Genomic DNA, 23,413 nt, shown 5'->3' on the forward strand with positions numbered 1-23,413 from the left:
AGCTATATGAGCTGTTTGTATATTTTGGAAATTAATCCCTGTCAGTGGCATCATTTGCAAATATTTTTTTCCATTCTGTAGGTTGTCTTTTTGTTTTGTTTATGGTTTCCTTTGCTGTGTAAAAGCTTTTGAGTTTAATTAGGTCCGATTTAAAAAATTTTTGTTTTTATTTCCATTACTGTAGGAGATAGATCCAAAATTGCTGTGATTTATGTCAAAGAGTGTTCTGCCTATGTTTTCCTCTAGGAGTTTTATAGTATCCGGTCTTACATTTAGGTCTTTAATTAATTTTGAAATTATTCTTGTATATGGTGTTAGAGAATATCCTAATTTCATTCTTTCTCATATAGCTGTCTGGTTTCCCCAGCACCACCTATTGAAGAGGCTGTCCTTTCTTCATTGGAAATTCCTGCCTCCTTTGTTGTAGATTAATTGACCATAGGTGCATAGATTAATTTTTGGAGACCATATTTTCCATAGGTACAGCATTATAAATATGAAAATCATCAGAAAAATAAATAAAAATGAAAAATATGCATTTATACATATTTGTTATATGTATAACACCAACTACTGAATGGAAAAAGTATTATTAAATTAAAATTATTATTTTTTAAAATATTGTTTTCTTGTTTAATGCAATGATGGATTTTAGAGAATTCAAATGATATTTTTACTGAGATAGCAAGACCATATCTTAATTCAAATGATTCTTTGATGGTGAATTGAAACAGTATAATCTATAAGGAAATATTTAAAAATTAAAGTATAGTTGATTTAAAATATTATATTAGTTTCAGGCATACAATGTAGTAATTCAGTGTTTTTATAGATTATAATCCACTTAAAGTTACTATAAAATATTGGCTAAATTCCCTGTCTGTACACTATATCCATATATCTTATTTATTACATAAAGAAGTTATGTAATAAATAGTAGTAGATTGTACCTTTTAATCCTCTACCCCATCTTGCCTCTCCAAAAGAAATCTAAAACAATATTCCAATGATTTATGTTAAGGAGTGTCCTGCCTGTGTTTTCTTCTAAGAGTTTTTTGCTTTCCAGTCTTACATTTAGGTCTTCAATCCATTTTGCATTTTTCTTTGTATATGGTGTGAAAAAATGTTCTAATTTTATTCTTTTACATGTAGCTGTCCAGTTTTCCCAGCACTACTTATTGAAGAGACTGTCTTTTTCCCATTGTATATTCTTGCCTCCTTTGTTGAAGATTAATTGACCATATGTGTGTGGGCCTATTTCTGGACTCTCTGTTGTGTTCTTTGGCTCTATGTGTCTGTTTTTGTGCCAGCGCCATACTGTTTTGATTACTGTACCTTTTTTTTTTTTCACGGTACGTGGGCCTCTCACTGCTGTGGCCTCTCCCGCTGTAGAACACAGGCTCTGGACACGCAGGCCCAGCGGCCACGGCTCATGGGCCCAGCTGCTCTGCGGCATGTGGGATCCTCCTGGACTGGGGCACGAACCCGCGCCCCCTGCATCGGCAGGCAGACTCCCAACCACTGCACCACCAGGGTAGCCCTATTACTGTAGCTTTATAGTATAGTCTGAAGTCAGGGAGCAAGATACCTCCATCTTTGTTCTTTTTTCTCAAGATTGCTTTGGCTATTCAGGGTCTTTTTTGGTTCCATATCAATTTTAGGATTGTTTGTTCTAGGTTTGTAAAAAATGTCATGGGTATTTTGATAGGAATTGCATTAAATCTGTAGATTGCTTTGGATAATATGGACATTTTAACAGTATTAATTATTCTAATACATAAACATGGGATACCTTTCCTTTCTTGTTATCATCTTCAATTTCCTTCATCAGTGTTTTATAGTTTTCAGAGTGTACATCTTTCACTTCCTTGCTTAAGTTTATTACTAGGTGTTTATTCTTTTTGGTGAAATTTAAACAGAATTGTTTTCTTGCTTTCTCTTATAGTTCATTATTAGTGTATAGAAGAGTAACAGATTTCTGTATATTAATTTTGTGTCCTGCAGCTTTACTGAATTCATTTGTAAGTTCTAATAGTTTTTCTGGTGGAGACTTTAGGCTTTTCTATATGTAGTATCATGTCATCCTCAAATAGTGGCAGTTTTACTTCTTCCCTTCCATTTTGGATGCCTTTTATTTCTTCTTGTCTGGATGATCTGTCCATTGATGTAAGTGGTGGGTTAAATTACCCTACTGTTACTGCATTATTGTTAATTTCTCCCTTTATGTGTGTTAATACTTGCTCTATATATTTAGGTGCTCCCATGTTAGGTGCATATATGTTTACACATGTTATATCCTCTTCTTCAGTTGACCCTTTTATTATTATGTGGTGCCCTTCTTGGTCTTTTTGTTATAGACTTCATTTTAAAGCCTACTTTGTCTGATAAGAGTTTGCTACACCAGCTTTCCTTTTGTTTCCGTTTGCATGGAATATCTTTTTCCATTCTCTCCCTTTCAGTCTGTGTGCATCTTTAGCTCTGAAGTAAGTCTCTTGCAGGCAACATATAGGTATGTCTTGTTTTTTTTTTTATCCAATCACCCTATATCTTTATTTTTTAAACCATTTAAAAAATTGAGGTATAGTTAATTTACAGTGTTGTGTTAGTTTCAGGTGTACATCAAAGTGATTGTTTACCTACATATGTATATTCTTTTTCAGATTCTTTGCCATTATAGGTTATTACCAGATATCAAATATAGTTCCCTCTCCTATACAGTAGGTCCTTGTTGCTTCACTCTGTATCTTTTGATTGGAGCATTTGGTCCATTGACAATTAAAGTGACTGCTGATAGATATACCCTTACTGCCATTTTGTTACTAGTTTTCTGGTTGTTTTGTAGTTCTTCTCTGTTCTTTTCTTCTTTTAGTCTATTCCTTTTAGTGTTATAATTATATTATATATAGATTTTGTGTATCTGTTGTAGGTTTTTGATTTGTAGTTACCATGGGATTCATATATGTTGTCCTATAGCTATATCTTTTTTTCAAACTGTCAGTCATTTAAGTTCAAACACATTCTGAAAGATCTACGTTTTTTCATCCCCCCTCCATGTTTTGTGCTTTTGAGGTCGTAGTTTATATCTCAGTTTCTAAGTAAGTCCCACTGATTTTCAGTACAGTTAAGGGGACTTGTCTTCCTGGTGTGGGACCACAGGGCTGGGTTGTCTAACATGTATCTCAAATCCCTCATTCCCTAGGGAGGATCCCTGACTCTCTGATATCCCCTTCCTCTCCTGTGTCCCCTTCTAGGGACACAGGTTCCGACCTGATCTCTTCTCCCTTCCTGCCCACCTCTGTGTGAATCTTTTTTTACAGCCTTGGTTGTAAATAGAAGTGACTTTTTTCTAGTCTCCAGGGTGTTTTCAGCTGGAGTTGCTCTACCTGTAGATGTATAGATGTGTTTTGGATGAGTTCGTAGGGCAGGTGAGCTCAGCATCTTACTTCTCTGCCATCTTCATTTCCCCAGTCATAAAAATTATTACATAAATGTTTTGTTTGCCTTTTTAAAGATGTTATTCATTTTAGCTTATTCTTATTTAAGTATAGGCTGTTGAAACTGGGTTTGAGAATGCCTTTCTTTCCCCAGTGACTTTCCTTGTAGCAAGGACAGGTATTCTTCATTTTTCTGAGGAACTTCAGTGTCTCTTCTTCAAAATTAGTCATTTGTTCAAGGGGCGGGTGATAGTGGTATAGGGGGTCACTTTTCATGTCATTGATGTCTCTATTCATCCTTTGACCCTTGTTTTGTTGACATTAAACACCTATGTGAATAGCGGCCTTTCTCAATTATTTATAACTAACTTTTCTGAAAATTTCTTCAGTGGTTCTCTATTGGAGTTTGTGCCTTTCCCTTAAACTTTAATGATTTTATGACTAGTTTTCGTTAGAAATAATCAAATCATCCTTTGTTCATGGTTAAATATTTATTTTCAAAGTTGATTGTAAGCATTTGGGAGAGAGATGATGCCTTGTGGAAATTGTTACTTATTACTACCTTATAAATCAGCTCCTCAAATTCTCTTGTTACTATTTGTTGCATTGGCCAGGTGCCTTATACCCAGTATGATGTCAGCAGAGTTTATTGCCATTGTTAGGCATTTGTAAATATAATCATTGATATGATTCTTAATATGGTGTTACTATCTATCATAAAGTAGATCTTGAAATGACTGTCAGTCACATATGTCCTGTATTTCACTACACATGAAAAACCTTCTTGGTGGCATTAATAATATTGATGGTTTTTATGATGGATGCACTTTTACTGTATAACGAGGTATGATTCTGAAGGCTTTATATGTTCTAATTTGATCCTTCCCAAATTTAGATTCTTATCCCTATTTCACTAATGAGGAAATTGAAGCACAGGCAGATTGGATAACTTGGTCAAGATTACGTGGTTCTGCAGGGTGACATCATAATTCTAACACAGAGGTTAGACTTCTAAGAGCATGCTCTAATTATTCTGGATTAGGATTCAAGAAAACATTGCTCTAGTCCCATCTTCATTTTGGCACATAATATTACAGTATTTACTAAATAGGTGAGGCAGCTGGGTCCCAGAGATTAAATTAGTGGTGGAGGAGAAGTCAAATCTTAGTGTGGTGGTTTGTTTTTTTTTTTTTAACTCTTGTTTCTCTTTTACACATTGCTAACATCTGAGAATACTGGTAAGTTTCAGGATATCTTATTAGCAGATTCTGTATTTTCTAAGTCACTTATTAATGAAATTGAATCCCATTAATCTGGAGGAGAACTCTGATGTCTTAAAATTTTTTCTTTCAAACTTGGTGTTCTGAGTGATAACTACTAGCTTTTTAATTGGTTTCCCCTTGAGTTTCTGATCAAGTTTGACTTATCCAGTGATGGTTAATCACATGTAGTTATACATGTAGACCCAAATTATTATTATTTTTTGTCCTTTCTTTTCCAGAACATTTTCTTCTATGCTAAATAATAGAAATATATATAACTTCACATCTTAAAACCAGTGCATGAAAGGTGGCAATTAGTAGTAATACACTGTCTGTTTAGCCTTTTGTTTCCAAGGCATAGAACACGAATAAAAGAACTTTTTGTAAGTTTATTCCTGATAAAATTTCTTTGAAATAAAACATTTATATTTAGTGTGAGAAATAATTGGTGAGAGAATAGTTGAACATAATAGAACTTGTTATAGTCATTCCTTTTCTGCTGACAGATAAATGTAACCTTCAGATGAAACTGGCAAAGCTTATTGTTTGCCATAAAACAATGAGCAGGGCTCTAGTATAAAGAATCCTAAAATTAAGCAAAAGCAACCATTATTTTGTAAAGAGATAATTTAAGTTTACCATGTACTTCGTTTTTTTAGTGGGGATGATGCATTTAAATTCTAAGTCTTCCCTAGCAAAGTGGAAACGAGAAGAAAAAGATGAAATAAAGTGTATGTAAATGTTATTTTGTGTTTATAGAACTTTAGATTCAAAGTATAAATTTTGCAACTAACCAAACTTTCTACAGTTCTTTAGAAGGAACAGTTGTGTTTTCTAGGTTTTTTTTAACCACATTTTCACCTAATCCACTTACTGATTAATTTACATGGCTAATATTTTTGTTGGGAACAGAATTAATGAAAACGTTTTCCTCTGAATTTTTATTAAGCATTCTATCATTCTGTTTACCTTATGAAAGAATAAGTAGCTAAAATATGGGCATAGTAAAGATGGTAATAATAGAACTAATCAATTACTTTGAAGTGTAAAAAATGGTCAGATTTTGGAAAATATGTATTCTGAAATCACTTTTCCCCCACAAGTGTAACATGACATGTTAAATAATCTAGATTGTAGATGTATACCATCACCAGTATAGCTTGCCCTTTCATCAGGATCATAATCTATATCAGGAAAGTATTCTTGTTCTCACTGTCAGATCTACAGATTCCATATAAATATACCTCCTTGATGTATCTGTAAGTCCTTTTATTGCTCTATTCCAATTTTGAATTTTTGTGATACTCGTGAGATCACTCTAAAAAAATCTTTGTTGTGCTGTCAATTAATTAATTCAATTGACACATTATTTAGAGTCTGCTAAATGTCAGGCACTACTTTAGGTTTGAGGATATGGCAATAGAAAAAACAAACAAAAATTCTGCCCTTAAGAAACTCATGAAAGAATGCTCAACATCATTAATCATTAAGAGAAATGCAAATCAACACGGCAATGAGATACCACCTCACACCAGTCAGAATGGCCATCATCAAAAAATCTACAAACAAATGCTGGAGAGGGTGTGGAGAAAGGGAACCCTCTTGCACTATTGGTGGAAATGTAAATTGATACAGTCACTATGGAGAACAGTATGGAGTTTCCTTAAAAAAATGAAAAATAGAACTACCATATGACCCAGCAATCCCACTACTGGGCATATACCCTGAGAAAACCATAATTCAAAATGAGTCATGTACCACAATGTTCACTGCAGCACTATTTACAGTAGCCAGGACATGGAAGCAACCTAAGTGTCCATCGACAGATGAATGGATGAAGAAGATGTGGCACATCTATACAATGGAATATTACTCAGCCATAAAAAGAAACAAAATTGAGTTATTTCTAGTGAAGTAGATGGACCTAGAGTCTGTCATACAGAGTGAAGTAAGTCAGAAAGAGAAAAACAAACACTGTATGCTAACACATTTATATGGAATCTAAAGAAAAAAAATGGTCATGAAGAACCTAGGAGCAGGATGGGAATAAAGATGCAGACCTACTAGAGAATGGACTTGAGGATACAGGGAGGGGGAAGGGTAAGCTGGAAGAAAGTGAGACAGTGGCATGGACATATATACACTACCAAATGTAAAACAGATAGCTAGTGGGAATCAGCCACATAGCACAGGGAGATCAGCTCGGTGCTTTGTGACCACCTAGAGGGGTGGGATAGGGAGGGTGGGAGGAAGATGCAAGAGGGAGGAGATATGGGGACATATCTATATGTATAGGTGATTCACTTTGTTATAAAGCAGAAACTAACACACCATTGTAAAGCAATTATACTCCAATAAAGATGTTTAAGAAAAAAAAAAGAAAGGAAAAGATATTTATATTCTGACTGGGGAAGAGGTCCTGTCTGTTTTGTTTTTGTGGTTTTTTGTTTGTTTGTTTGTTTGTTTTTCTGTACTTGGGCCTCTCACTGTTGTGGCCTCTCCCGTTGCGGAGCGCAGGCCCCGGACGCGCAGGCTCAGTGGCCATGGCTCACAGGCCCAGCTGCTCCATGGATGTGGGATCTTCCCGGACCGGGGCACGAACCCGCGTCCCCTGCATCGGCAGGCGGACTCTCAACCACTGCACCACCAGGGAAGCCCCTGTCTGTTTCTTAAGCACTATCATTTGATTCATGATAAAGAACTTATGGTTGTTTTTTTTTTTCTTATGGTGTTTTTATAGCAAGCATTTTAAACTCCTAAAATTTGTTTGAAAATAATTTGCTTTGTAGAAGCATCCTGGAAGAAAATCAAAGAGCAGAAATGTTTATTAAATTTAATTAATTAATTAATTAATTTTTTATGTCAGTGTTGATGATGAAACCATGTTTGGTAGAATTTAATTTCATGAGACTAGTACTAGTGATCTAATGGTGTCAAGGTTGGTTTTATATCTCAGTTTAAATGTGTCCTTCAGATATGCATGTAAAAGGTCCTTATTGGGTCGTCTGAATTAAGATTTGGGAAGGTTTCATGTTGCCCTCTACCTACTGTGCACAATCTAACTGGTACCTCTGTCTAATCTGGTGGGCATCTACTAGCCAGAACGGTAAACTTTGGATTCTAACTGTTGAGCTGTGTTTGAATCCTTGGCTCTGTCATTTATTGACTTTATGAGGAGGGGCAAGTTAACCTGGGCCTCAGTGTTCTCATTATAATACGAGGAAGATAATATCACCTACATTAGGTAGGACTAAATTAGGTATTAAATATTACAAGCATTTCATCCTGTCTGGTCCGTAGTGAGAGATCAATAAATATTAAAGATTATGCTATTGCTGATTGTTCCTGATATATTACTACTAGTATTCTTATCATTAAATCAGTGGTGATCAGTACATTTAGAAACATGTTGAGACATTTATTTATGCTGTGCCTTGAAAATGCAGCAAAAATGCATCATTAACTTGGGACTCTTGTAGGCCTACTTTTTGGAGTGAGCCTCAGAGCAGAACTTGTCTTTAATGTGTGTTTTGATAAAAATAGGCATGTTTTCTTACCCATTTCTGTTTACTGAAGCTTGACAAAGTTTTACAATTTTCTAGTCTTTAAATACCAAATAAATGTTAGTTTGCTAAGAGACTCACATCATTACTAATCATTTTAGTAATCTTGTATCTAATACGTACTTGGTATAAAAGATACAAATCTCAACTTGTGATAACGTTTCTCTTAATTTTTTGGAAAACATTTTGTTAGCTTGTGGAACCGTGTCTGCTTTAATTAGAAAAGGCAGGAATAGTTTGGTATGTTATTTTTTTTCCTTGTTCCTCAGTTCATTTGTGCAATTTATTTTCATGTTGGAAGAGTGAGCATTATTATCATCATTGTATCCAAACGTTATCTTTTCTACTTTTCAGTGATCTGTAGTAAAATATGAGTTACAGATGTGGAAGAAAATAAAATAGTTTTTACTTGGTGACAAAGGAAGTAGTGTGGCAGGGGCACCCATAGTGAACACTGTAATCGTCTGCATGACTCTGCAGTTTAACCCGTGAACTCACAGGCCTTCAAAAATGTATCTCTGGTACATAGTTTGCTAGGACATTACATGCTAGCTAAAAAGCAGGTAAAATACTGTGTTTTACAAATATGATGTAATACATTTCTTATTGTGAATATCTAATGGCGAACTTTGAATTCAGATACTTTGCACCAATGATAATGACTTCAAAGGGGATGCTGTTGGTAGATGAATTAGCTCTGCTCATTTCCAGATCTTTTTAGCTTCTTTTTTCCTTGTAACCCACCCCACCCCTCCCCGGTGGTCTCCTGTTCCCCTTTATGTGAAGACTAATCTCTTTACTTACATAATTTCTAAACGCCTATGAAGTATTTTTTGTGCAAGGCATGTTTCATAACTTAGTAAGATAAGAAATTGCAAAACATAACCTCATAAGGTACAAAAGTGCAGTCTTTTCTCTGGGGCTGTGATACATTTTAGCAAGTGCTACTGTTGACCCTCAAATAATGAGGTAAGATGTCTTATTGAACTGTAAAAGCAAGGCAATTGAAATTTGTGTTTAGAATTTTTGTCTTCATTCTTAATTCAGGATGTTTCCATTGTTTTCATGGATTTATGGAATATTAGGGCTAAAAGGTACTTTAGAGGTAATGTTGGAAGTGCTTCACTTTAGAAAGTCACGTGCGAAAGACTGCGTAGTTGGTTAACAGGTGGGTGCATTTACGTTTCCCTTGTCTCCTGGTGCGTAGCACATTGCTCTGCTGTGTTACTCTACTGTCTTTACCTCACTCTTCCTTTTTAATTTATTCTTAATTCCATCCAGTGAGGACTTGTCTTTTCCTCTTAGACTCTCCTTCTGTCATTTGTTAAGTGGTATTTTTTTTACCTGCAGAATTATTTCTTCACTCTGGCTATTACCTGTCCCCTAGGTCGAGGCTGTCCGATATAGGAGCCACCAGCCACATGTGACTATTTAAATTTTAAATAAAACTAATTAAAATGAAATAATATTAGAGGTTTCTTTCTTCGTATCAGTGTCACATTTCAAGTGGTTAATACAGGTACCTGTAGGTTAGTGGTTACTGTATTGGATAGCACAGTTAGAGAACATTTCTGTGATCACAGGAAGTTATAAGCTTTATATAAGCTTTTATAAGCTCATATTATAAGCTTTTTGAGAGCAAGGGACCATTTATGTTAGCATTAAGAACATAAAATGTGGACTTTTGATAAGTATTTTAGAATGTGTGAATGAAAACATACCCATACCATCCTTTAGTTTTTCGCCAAATTTTTTGTTTTGAATTTTTCTTTTCTTTTGAACCATTTTACGATCAAAGAGAAATCAGCAATTTGGTGTTTTTTATTTACGTATTGTATATGATATGTATCACGTGCCACTCACCGTGCCGTAAACAGGAGTCTTGTAGGTTTAAGGTTATCGGGGTACTTCTGCATCATGTTCCTTGTGTTGACAGTCATTGAGGTAAGGTGTATTTTAAATACTTATGCTTTTTTTTTTTTTTTTTTAATTTTAAGTTATGATGGTGACTCCTTGGTGATCATTCCTTGGCATGAACATAAACACCGAGATGAAGATTGGTGTGAGGAGTTGGAGTGCAGGTAAGAAAGAGCCAGCGTGAAAGCTCTTCATTTGTTTGTGGGATGGATGAGTAGAATGCCCTGTGCTGGTGGTGTTGGTGGATGGTCATTTATTTGATGGTGGCCCTGCTTGAGAGTTTGAGTTGAAGTTTTTTTTGAAAACGTGACTTTACTCAGGGTATGTTAAAAATTCTTTTAATGGAAAAATGTTAAATGCTCCAAAGGAATTATTCTACAGGTGGTCCTTGTATAACAACTCTTTTCATTTGGGGGTATTCCTTTTTACTCTTTGACGTATACGGGTATATTTTTCGTAGTTGTTTTTATGATATGTGTGCAATTTCGTTCTTGATTCAGTTTTAATTTTCACTTTTATAAAACTTAACCATGGAAAGCCTCAGGACATGGAGGCATCAGAACCCACAGAAGGGGGTGGGAGATGAGGTGTGGGGATGAAGTTTCTGATGAGGGGCATTGGAATCCCTTTATCCCACACTCCTCAAAGTCAGGTGAATACTCCTTGCTCGTTTTACATTTGATATGAATCATCTTATGCCTTTGGATTTTTTTAAAACTGTGTGTATGAACTATCTGTCTGATAAATGTTAAATAAAAGCTCTGACCAGTAGTATGATCATTGCAAGTGAAAAATTTTTTTAACTTTTTATTTTATATTGGAGTAGAGCTGATTAACAATGTTGTGATAGTTTCAGGTGCACAGCAAAGTGATTCAGTTATACATACACATGTATCCATTCTCCCACAGGCTCCCCTCCCATGCAGGCTGCCACATAATAATGAGCAGAGTTCCCTGTGCTATACAGTACGTCCTTGTTGGTTATCCTTTTTAAATATAGCAGTGTGTACATGTCAATCCCAAACTCCTTAACTATCCCTTCCTCCACCCGTCCTCCCCCTGTAACCATAAGTTCATTCTCTAAGTCTGTGAGTCTGCTTCTGTTATGTAAATATGTTCATTTGTATCATTTCTTTTTAGATTCCACATATAAGTGATATCATACGATATTTCTATTTCTCTGTCTGACTTACTTCACTCAGTATGACAATCTCTAGGTCCATCCATGTTGCTGTAAATGGCATTATTTCATTCTTTTTCATGGCTGAGTAATATTCCATTGTATATATGTACCACATCTTCTTTATCCATTCCTCTGTCGATGGACATTTAGGTTACTTCCATGTCTTGGCTATTGTAAACAGTGCTGCAGTGAACACTGGGGTGTATGTATCCTTTTGGACTATATTTTTCTCCAGATATATGCCCAGGAATGGGATTGCAGGGTCATATGGTAGCTCTATTTTTAGTGTTTTAAGGAACCTCCATACTGTTCTCCATAGTGGCTGTACCAATTTACATTCTCACCAACGGTGTAGGAGGGTTCCCTTCTCTCCACACCCTCTTCAGCATTTACTGTTTTTGGATTTTTTGTTGATAGCCATTTTGACTGGTATGAGGTGATATATCATTGTAGTTTTGATTTGCATTTCTCTACTCGTTAACGATGTTGAACATCTTTTCATATGCCTCTTGGCCATCTCTAGGTCTTCCTTGGAAAAATGTCTATTTAGATCTTCTGCCCATTTTTTGATTGGGTAGTTTGTTTTGATGAGATTAAGCCACATGAACTGTTTGTAGATTTTGGAGACTAATCTGTTCTCGGTCACATCATTTGCAAATATTTTCTCCCAATCTGTGGGTTGTCTTTTCATTTTGTTTATGGTTTCCTTTGCTGTGCAAAAGCTTTTGAGTTTAATTAGGTCCCATTTGTTTATTTTTATTTTTATTTCCATTACTCTGGGAGACAGAAAAGATATTTCTGCGATTTATGTCAGAGAGTGTTCTGCCTATGTTTTCCTCTGGGAGTTTTATAGTGTCTGGTCTCACATTTAGGTCTTTTTTTTTTTTTTTTTTTTTTTTTTGTGGTACGTGGGCCTCTCACTGTTGTGGCCTCTCCCGTTGCGGAGCACAGGCTCCAGACGCGCAGGCTCAGCGGCCATGGCTCATGGGCCCAGCTGCTCTGCGGCATGTGGGATCTTCCCGGACCGGGGCACGAACCCGTGTCCCCTGCATCGGCAGGCAGACTCTCAACCACTGCGCCACCAGGGAAGCCCACATTTAGGTCTTTAATCCACTTTTGAGCTTATTTTTGTGTATGGTGTTAAAGAATTATCTAATTTCATTTTTTTTTACCTGTAGCTGTCCAGTTTTCCCAGCACCATTTGTTGAAGAGACTGTCCACCATTGTATAGTCTTGCCTCCTCTGTCGTAGATTAATTGACCACAGGTGCCTGGGTTTATTTCTGGGCTTTCTACCCTGTTCCTGTGATCTATAGTTCTATTTTTGTGCTAGTACCGTACTATTTTGATGACTATAGCTTTATAGTATAGTCTGAAGTCAGGGAGCCTGATTCCTCCAGCTCCGGTTTTCTTTCTCAAGATTGCTTTGGCTATTTGGAGTATTTTGTGTCTCCATACAAATTTTAAGATTTTTTTTTTGTTCTAATTCTGTGAAAAATGCCACTGGTAATTTGATAGGAATTGCAGTGAATCTGTAGATTGCCTTGGGTAGTATAGTCATTTTGACAATATTTATTCTTCCAATCCAAGAACATGGTATATCTTTCCATCTGTTTGTGTCTTCTTCTATTTCTTTCATTAGCGTCTTATAGTTTTCGGAGTACAGGTCTTTTGTCTCCTTAGGTAGGTTTATTCCTAGGTATTTTATTCTTTTTGTTGCAATGGTAAATGGGAGTGTTTCCTTAATTTCTCTTTCTGATTTTTCATTGTTAGTGTATAGGAATGTAAGAAACTTCTGTGCATTAATTTTGTAGCCTGCAACTTTACCAAATTCATTGATGAGCTCTAGTAGTTTTCTGGCAGTTAGGGATTTTCTATATATAGTATCATGTCATCTGCAAACAGTGACAGTTTAACTTCTTCTTTTCCAATTTGGATTCCTTTTATTTCTTTTTTCCTCTCATTGCCATAGCGAGGACTTCCACAACTATGTTGAATAAAAGTCGTGAGAGTGGGCATCCTTGTCCTGTCCCTGATCTTAGAGGAAATGCTTTCAGCTTTTCACCATTGAGTATGATGCTAGCTGTAGGTTTGTCGTATATGGCCTTTATTATGTTGAGGTAGGTCCCTCTGTGCCCACTTTCTGGAGAGTTTTTATGATAAATGGTTGTTGAATTTTGTCAAAAATCTTTTCTGCATCTATTGAGATGATCATATGGATTTTATTCTTCAATTTGTTGATGTGGTGTATTAGGCTGATTGATTTGCAGATATTGAAAAATCCTTGCATCCCTGGGATAAATCCCCCTTGATCATGATGTATGATCCTTTTAATGTATTGTTGGATTTGAATTGCTAGTATTTTGTTGAGGATTTTTGTGTCTGTGTTCATCAGTGTTATTGGCCTGTAATATTCTTTTTTAGTGGTATCTTTGTCTGGTTTTTGTATCAGGATGATGGTGGCCTCATAGAATGAGTTTGGAAGGTTTCCGCAAGTGAAATTTGGAAGCTTTCTTCATGTTAGCACTAATGTTGGCAGTTTCCCTTCATTTTATTTCTTTCACTTTTGATATCTGAGTTAATAGAATATGTAACTCTTAGTTACCTTTTTCTCTCCGATGGCTTTTATTGTAATAGCAATTGAATGTCCTGCTGTGTGTTTGCTATTATTTGCTTTAAAAAATTATTTTTTGCAATTTTTGTATTAAAGTTGTATACAGTTACAAATAGATTAAAGATTTAAAATTTTCTGAAAATCTTGTTTAAAAAAAAAAAAAGTAACAACCCATACTCCTTTGTTCCCCTTCCTTATATCCTGCTTTCCAGGAGTAACTACTTTCATTTCTTTTAAAGGATTGTTCTCATATTTACTCCAATCTCTGAGTAACATAATTGTATAGCTACCCCTTGAATTTTTTAGTTCTAGCCGTTATCTGTGGACTTGCTTCAGTGGAAGATAATGGTTTAGTTTCTTTTTACTCCATATACTCCGTTCCTCCTTGAGTGTTTATGTGACCTCCTCTCCGCTTTAAAAACCTTATACTGTCATTTCAGGAAAAAGTGGAGCTTAATGCATGGTATGTATCAGTCCTATTTAACTAGAAGTCCTCAATTACCAGTTGTAATGAGAGATGGAAGCCGGGTATAAGTTGGAAAAGGTGGGAGGTTGATGCCAGTGGATGTGGCGCAGGGAAGGCGTGTGACCCTGTCGCCGCAGTGCTCTCAGTTTAAGGTGGTGCTTTTGACAGAGTAGACCTGTTCCATTCACCTGATGCTTCCCAGTTCTCCTTAGCCTGTGCCTTTTTATGATTCTAACAAGGAGATGAAAGGAATAACGGCATTTCTTCTCAGACCAAGCACAGCAAGCTAAGTTGTAAGCCAAACTTGCTGTGCTGGAACTCCTAAAACTATAAAAATGAAAAGCTAGGAAAAGTTTGACAGAAGAAAAGATGCTTTTGAAGATGATACAAACTTTCCCAGGACGTTTCTTTTTTTAATGCATTCATTTTATTGCCTCCCCCACCTCCCCCAACGATTACTCCCACCCTGTACCCCTATGTCTGGCAACCACCAGTCCGTTCTCTGTATCTACAAGGGTGGTTATAGGATATCTCGTGGCTTTTTCATTTACAGTTGACCCTTGAGCAGCGCAGGGGTTAGGGGTGCCGACCCTCTGTGAACTCAAAGGTTTGCCCATAATTTGTAATCGGCCCTCCCTCCATAGCCATGGCTCCTCATCCGTGGATTCAGCCACCCACAGATGGTGTAGTACTACGGTGTTTACTCTTAAAAAAGCCTGTATGTGAGTGAACCCACACTGTTCAAACCCATGCTGTTCAAGGGTCTACTGTAATTAATTCTGTCCTCTGCTAGATTCAAGAATACTGAAGGAAGAAAAACATGCAGTCTCTGTACTCATGAAGTATGTAATCTAGCAGGAAAGACGCTGCTGCTCTAAATTACTAATGTGATGCGTGTTTTGAAAGAGAAGTGCAGGGGCCACAGGGAGCACATAATAGGGAGACCTAAACTTGGTGGAGGATAAGGAGGTGTTTCCTGGGAAGTGGTATGAAATCTGAGACTTGAAGGATGAATAGGATTTAGCTTAGCAAAGGGTGAGTTTGGCAAATGCGGGGAGGGAGTGTTCTAAGCAGAGGAAAGACCATTTGAAAGGCTCAAGGTGAGGTCCCCTTTAAGGACTGAAAATAGACCTGGATTGTTGAAGTACACAGGACAAAAGTGACATTGGAATCAAGTTGAGGCTAGAATATTTTAAGGGAGATGACAAGCTATAAAAGGAGGCATGGGGATGATATAATCATGTTTCTGTTTTATAAAAGACAACTGTATTACCTCGAGATATCATGAATCCAGTTTTTTGTTTGCTTGTTTGTTTGTTTTCCGGTATGCGGGCCTCTCACTGCTGTGGCCTCTCCCAGGCTCAGCGGCCACGGCTCACGGGCCCAGCCGCTCTGCGGCACGTGGGATCCTCCCGGACCAGGGCACAAACCCGCGTCCCCTGCATCGGCAGGCGGACTCTCAACCACTGCACCACCAGGGAAGCCCATGAATTCAGTTTTGATCTTGTTGCATTTGAAATGCCTGAGAAACATCTAAGAGCATATAGAAGGACGATTTTGGAGCTTTCAAGTGAAGTCTTGGTTAGGCATAAAAATATGGTGATCAATTTATATTGTAGCATTGAAGGGGAGACCTACAGAGAGTATAGTGAGAAGACAGGAGAGCTGGAGAGTTTGGAAGAGCTAGTATTTAATGGTCAGCTGGAGGAGGATATTCTAGCAAAGATGACTGAAAAGGAGCAGCCAGAAAGATGGGACATGTATAGCTTGACAGTATGGCATGCTGGAGCTAAAGACAAGCATGTTTCTAGAAGGACAAAGTGGTTAAATTCTGTGAAACAGTGCTGAGAGGGAAATAGATAAGGACTGAAAAAGGTATCAAAGGAACTTAAAGTTGCTTATGGGTATTTTTTCCCTGAAATGGGAAGATTTCAGGGGAAGGGATGTGACTTTTATGTGGCAGTGATGGCAAAGAATCACCAGTCAGAATGTTAGTGATGGTTGTGAGTCTCGTTAAATAAAGGACTGCTAATTGTAAGCACAGTAGGTTGTCTAAGTCCTGTTGATTAAACACCCAAATATTGTCAGCTTTGGGTCTGGTCATATATTATAACTGCTAGTAATTCCAGTGAAAATAATACCTGTAAGTAAAAATTAAGCACCTGCTCCGGGCCAGACAACGTTCTCTGCACACTTTATCTATATTATTTTGAATATTCTTGCACGGTATTATTCCCATTTTTGATATGAGTAAAGTGAATCTTAGATGAGTTTTCACTAATTTATGCAAGGTTTCACAGCTTTCAGTGATGCAATTGCACCTCAGTTCTGACTCTGAAGCCCATTGCCTTATAATAGTAATAATTATACCACTTGTCACTTACTGACTTACTTTAGATGAATGAATATCCCTAATGGAACATGGCCTTTTCCCCTATTTCTATCTGAAATAACTTACTTTAAGTTAATTATTTTTTGTTTTGTTTTGTTTTTAGTTCTTAACCATTGAAGGCAATTGGCCAGGATTGTCCTCGAAAAAACTCCTCATAATTTGTGATTTTTGTGATCCCTGTGATGTTTTCCCTGGGTATCTTCCTCTTTATGTCGTTTCTTTTTCACTCGTGATGGCACATAGTATAGAGTAGTTCCGTATTTTGCAAATTTCAGTGCCTTCCTATGTTGCTGATACCTACTGAAGTTATATTATCCACAAAAATAAGGCATATTTCCACTTATTTTTATGAATGTGGAAAATAAGACTTCCTAATTTGTATTTGGATCAGAATCACCTGGGGGTGTTTTTACTAAACTAGGCCTGGCTGGCATCACAGGTCATTGTGACTTAGTAGACCTGTGGCGGTTACCCAGCCATGTGCATTTTAAAGCTACCCTGGGTGATTCTGATTTTATTTAATACTTATTTGATTGATTTGTAGCATAGTTTTTTTGATTTATTGTCTATTCCGATTTTTTATAATTGGGAAAACTGATAGGAAACTAAATTAAGCATCCCCCAAATTTCCCATTTATCTTGTAAGTGCGCAGATACATATAGGAAAACACACACAAAACACCCATCCACGCATACGTACATACATACTGCCCGTCTCAGTAACTGCTCTCTCCACACCCCTCTCTGTCTTTCACAAAATTATAATTTCCCCTAGCGTTTCAATCAGTGACTAATTGTTCTTTTTGTGCTTTGCAGAATGGTGATTGAGCCAAGCCTCCCAGATGAAAGTGAGTTCTTGTACGCCGCACAGCCTGAGTTGCTGAGGTACAGGACATCCCAGCTTGCAGTAGAGAAGGTTATGGACTGGTACCAGAGCAGAGCGGAGGAAATAGAGCATTATGCTCTGCAGGTGAGGCGGGCAGTGCTGTGTCAGATCCTTAGCATTCAGTGCATGTGTTGGCTGCTGACAGCAGTGCCAGGGATCCTGTATGTATTAATAGTTTGCAAGGGAAGAAATGAAAATTTTTTATTACTTTCATTCATTTATTGTTTGCTTCAGAAGCTTTTGTGTTTTATTTTTTTTTGGATTCCTAAAGAGCAAATACATATAACAAAAGCTGTTCAAAAACCTTTCTTTAAAATGTAAGCTGCAAAATATTTACATACTGATCCAGATTTTATATACATGCTTAATAGGCTTAATACCATTTTAAATCAAAAGATTGTATCAACATAGTAATGCTTGATTAGTCCCCTGTTACATTGCATGAATTCAGTGGATTGTTATTTTGCTTTCCAGGAGCCCTGTTTGAGGATCTGTTTCTAATGCTTTCCTGAAGTCCAAGCCTAATTTCCCTCAGTTCCCATGTGCCTTTACTGAGATGTGTAACAGCTTCATCAGAGGGGGTTGTGGAAGAGAGAGATGAGGGTTGTACTGTAGCTTAGGAGATCTAAATAGGAATCTGGACTCTTTTGCTCATAGACCTGGTGACTCTGGACCTGCTAGCTACCTTTTCTGTACCTTGGTTTTTTCAGGGGGTGAGTTCTTACACTGGAGTCAGTGATAACAAATAAAATATATAGGAGAGAACATTAAAAATTCTTCCAATTGAGCTCTCTGCAAATGTAAGCAAAGATTGTCTTCATCCTAGAGAACAGAAGTTGGCAGTTCGGAGCAAAGAATGGCAGAAATGGCCTTTGAAATCTCATTCAGGTCTGTGGCTGTACCACCCTGAACACGCCCTATCTTGTCTGAAATCTCATTCAGGGTCCGGCCAGTGGGTGTCTTTTTCATTCTACTTGCAGTTTTGGCTTTGGGCTTCCTGTCCTACAGTCAGTTTTTCATTTGTCAGGAAGGGTGATTTCAGAAGGTCTGATGAACAGCTGTATTGCAGGAAGGAATAAACCCCCTTGTTTAAATTTCTGCTTAGTGTATCTGGCACAGCCCTGTGTCTCGATTTGATAGCCTTCTTGAATTTCTGCTTAATCTAGTTTCTATTTTGAGTATTCATAGAAGTGACAAATTATTTGCTGGAGCTGATGGGAATATTATAGATCAAACTTTTTAGAGGATGGCCAAGAATATTTATAATTGAGTTTTCAGGTTTTTGAAGATGGCTAAGGACATTTGAAAATGTTTAGAATTCTAAGTTACCAGAATGAAAAGAATCTCTGGAGCGGATCCAGTCTAATTCTCTATGTTATAGATGGACAAACTAAGTTCCACAGGAAAGAAAGTGAACAGCTCGCTCAGGGACACACAGGAGCAGAGCCAGACAAAATACAGGTCTCTGCATAGTTTTTCTTATAGAATCCATAAAAAAATGGACAGTTACACAAATCTTAATGACTGAAAGCCAGATAAATTAATCCAAAAAAATGGATCTCAATTCTCAGACCCGTTGTATTTTTTCTGTAGCAAATATTTTGTAATACTTCCTTCTTATCCTGTTGTGAAAATCGTGAGCATACCTTATTTACAGAAATAATTTCCAAAAAATTAATATAATGACTCAACTGTGATATATGGGATAAATAAAATATGTAAACGCATGGTCATAAGTACACTAAAAAAGTGACTAAAGTCAGTGAGAAATCACTTTGAACAAGGTAGCAGACATTGCAGACAGATTGAGGTGTATAGAATTAAACACTACAAGTTGCTGTCTGGGATGTGAACAACTCATGGTGAATATTTTTTTCAGGGTATTTGAAGGTAGGCAGGGATTAGGCCAAGGCGGTTGTGTGGGACTGCCCTGCGCCCCGTGGAATGTCTGTCATCCCTGGCTTCCACCCTGGAATGTTAGTAAGTTCCACTAATACTTGGGAAAGACAGAAATGTTTCCTCAGATTTTCGGAGCGCCTCCTGGTGGACAGTTCTGCTCCCATTGAGAACTGTAGTCTTCGACCAGTATCACACGTCTGGAAATGACCAGTTCATATCAGTCACGTTAAGCAAAGGCAGTATTACTTTGCTGATTCAGGAGAAACTCACCTGTAAATAATTGATGAAGAAAGCTCTTAAGTGAGTCAAAGAGGTGCATTTTTGGTAGTTTGTACAGGCAAATATAGGTTGTATACTGTGTAGCAGACATCTTTTAAGATTGATGGCATCATTTGATTTACAGGAGTTTAGAGACACCTGTAGTTTACCATCGTCTCTGGCTAACAAGAGAAGGGATTCTGTTTGGATCAGTTTTGTCTGAGCACTTTGTGGTTTTTAGCTGAACTTCTACATACAACACTTGTTATTTCTTGCCTGTTTGATAGTAGCCATTGTAACGAGCATGAGGTGATATCTCATTGTGGTTTTGATTTGCATTTTCCTAATTATTAGTGATATTGGACATCTTTTCATATGCCTGTTGGCCCTTTGTATGTCTTCTTTGAAAAAAGGTCTGTTCAGCTCCTCTGCCTATATTTTTTATTTTTTGAATTTTATTTTATTTATTTTTTATACAGCAGGTTCTTATTACGTATCTATTTTATACATATTAGTGTACATATGTCAACCCCAATCTCCCAATTCATCCCACCCCCACCTTCCCCGCCACTTTCCCCCCCTTGGTGTCCATACGTTTGTTCTCTACATCTGTGTCTCTATTTCTGCCCTGCAGACTGGTTCATCTGTACTATTTTTCTAGGTTCCACATATATGCATCAATATATGATGTTTGTTTTTCTCTTTCTGACTTATTTCGTTCTGTGTGACAGTCTCTAGATCCATCCACGTCTCTACAAATGACCTGATGTCATTCCTTTTTATGGCTGAGTAATATTCCATTGTATATATGTACCACATCTTTATCCATTCATCTGTCGATGGGCATTTAGGTTGCTTCCATGTCCTCGCTATTGTAAATATTGCTGCAGTGAACATTGGGGTGCATGTGTCTTTCTGAATTATGGTTTTCTCTGGGTATATGCCCAGTAGTGGGATTGCTGGGTCATATGGTAGTTCTATTTTTAGCTTTTTAAGGAACCTCCGTACTGTTCTCCATAGTGGCTGTATCAATTTACGTTCCCACCAACAGTGCAAGCGGGTTCCTGCATTCTTCTGTATTTCACACTTAGCGGATGTACAGTATATGAGAAAACATCATTCTAAGGCCCTGTGATAAAAGAGATGAGGAAGAGAGCATTGTGACTTCTGTCCTAAGACACTGAATTTTATGGGAGTGGCAAGCATTCAAGTCATATACTGTTACATTGAACATAACTTTTAAAGTTCTGTGATAAAGATACAGAGAGAAATGTTGGTAGAAGACTAAGGAAAGGACAGATAGTCTGACAAATAAGAGGCGTAAACCTTTGTGGAGAAGTATTGAAAAGAGGCGTTGATGATCATGATTACGACAGCAACGAGTATGCCGTGCGGTGCTCACGTCCTGTCACACGCGCTGTTATAGGTACTTTACGTGTGTGATTTCCTTTAATCCCTGTCACCCTAGGAGATTAGTGCTTTCCTATTCCCATCATATGTACTCACACTGAGGCATGAAAATGGTAAAAAAAGAAAAAGTCATTCAAGGTCACAGACCTAGCATGTAAGGGTGCTAGGATTTGAACCCAGGTAGACTGGATCCAGAGTCTCTGTTCATAAGCTCAACTAGGGGTAGACAGAGGAATGTGCACTTTTTCTTGTGCCAAAGTCGTGCAAAGAGTCAGTAAGATTCTTCAGTGCTGAGTCACCTCCAGTTTCCAGAGGCCATGGAGACAGGGCCGGAGCACATAGGGCACACATTGGGAGGAAGCTGCCTCGGGCACTCACGGTTACGCTTTGCCGGTTCCAGGAACTCCGATATGACAGAGAGAAAAGAGAAGAATGATATTTTCAAACTTTGCCTTGTGAGTAGATAAAGAAGACCTACAAAGTGTGATTAGATAGGTAGCCTTTTCCTAAACTTTCTTGTCTAATTCTTAACATGGTATATTCAGTATACAATTAGAAATGTACTTCTCTGTCTGTTCAAGAGGTTTCAGTCTTGGGAGTCTCCTTTTAATAAGAGGACATACTCACATGTGTATCACCAAATGATGTCACCTATTAACTTCTTCATAGAAATGAGTTGGCCTAAGGCCAGAGTGTAGCAAGGGACCATCAGATGGGTTATCTGCAGTTGCAGAAGTACCAAGAACAAAAAAGACAGGTTGTGGAAGCCTCCCCCAAATTGTCACATGCCCGAAGGAGAGAACATGAGCTTTGAAGACAGAGATACATGCTTAGAATCTAGGAGTACCTCTACCACACTAGCTTCAGGTTACTCAAGTGTGAAAGTAAGTGATAAAAAGATAACCTATTGCACAATAATATTTGAGATTCTTCTGTCCTTACCTGACTCTTTAGAAGGAAAAGTAAGTGGGAGCAGTTCAGAGATCACTTTACTCAACGGACCCTGGGTAGTCAGTGTAGCACAAAGGAAAAAAAACACCTCAATCATAATCAAAAGCAAGGTTTGTCAGTGCTTCCTTTTGTTAGTACAGTTTTACTGGAACACAGCCGCACCCATTCATTTAAGTATGGCCTGTGTTGATTTTCTTTTACAGTGGCAGAGTTGGACAGGTGCGACAGAGCTCCTAAGTCTAAAATATTCACTGTCTGGCTCTTTAGAAAACTTTGCATCCCCTGCTCTGAAAAAATCTAGAGTAGCTGTGTTGCCTCACACAATACATTAAGCATTGGGGTCAGCAAATGGGAGCCCATAAGCCCCTAGGAATTATTTTATGACCATACCATATATGAAAAAAGCGAAATGCATTTCTGAAATTCCTCATTGACAACAGCTCTGAAGCCGTATATGATTTCTAGTTTCTTTTTTTTTTTTTAAACATCTTTATTGGGGTATCATTGCTTTACAATGGTGTGTTAGTTTCTCTGCTTTATAACAAAGTGAATCAGTTATACATATACATATATCCCCATATCTTTTCCCTCTTGCGTTTCCCTCTCACCCTCCCTCCCTATCCCACCCCTGTAGGTGGTCACAAAGCACCGAGCTGATCTTCCTGTGCTATGTGGCTGCTTCCCACTAGCTATCTGTTTTACATTTGGTAGTGTGTATATATGTCCATGCCACTCTCTCACTTCGTCCCAGCTTACCCTTCCCCCTCCCCGTGTCCTCAAGTCCATTCTCTACGTCTGTGTCTTTATTCCTGTCCTATGCCTAGGTTCTTCAGAACCATTTTTTTGTTTTTTTTTTTTTTTAGATTTCATATATATATGTGTTAGCATATGGTATTTGTTTTTCTCTTTCTGACTTACTTCACTCTGTATGACAGACTCTAGGTCCACCCACTTCAGTACAAATAACTCAATTTCATTTCTTTTTATGGCTAAGTAATATTCCATTGTATATATGTGCCACATCTTCTTTATCCATTCATCTGTTGATGGACACTTAGGTTGCTTCCATGTCCTGGCTATTGTAAATAGAGCTGCAACGAACATTGGGGTACATGACTGTTTGAATTATGGTTTTCTCAGGGTGTATGCCCAGTAGTGGGATTGCTGGGTCGTATGGTA

General features: G+C 37.5%; 1 protein-coding gene across 8 annotated transcripts in view; it reads left to right on the plus strand.

Moving 5' to 3' along the window:
* Positions 1-23,413, plus strand: part of NBAS (NBAS subunit of NRZ tethering complex) — a 333,351-nt gene that overhangs the window by 111,782 nt on the left and 198,156 nt on the right. For all 8 annotated transcript variants that reach the window (XM_067008085.1, XM_067008087.1, XM_059078230.2 and 5 more), the window contains 2 exons: positions 10,257-10,340; positions 17,647-17,800. In XM_067008085.1, coding sequence (XP_066864186.1) covers positions 10,257-10,340; positions 17,647-17,800 — 238 coding nt within the window. The remainder of the gene's footprint in view (positions 1-10,256; positions 10,341-17,646; positions 17,801-23,413) is intronic.

Source organism: Kogia breviceps, chromosome 11 (assembly GCF_026419965.1).
Source record: "Kogia breviceps isolate mKogBre1 chromosome 11, mKogBre1 haplotype 1, whole genome shotgun sequence".
Taxonomy (NCBI): domain Eukaryota; kingdom Metazoa; phylum Chordata; class Mammalia; order Artiodactyla; family Physeteridae; genus Kogia; species Kogia breviceps.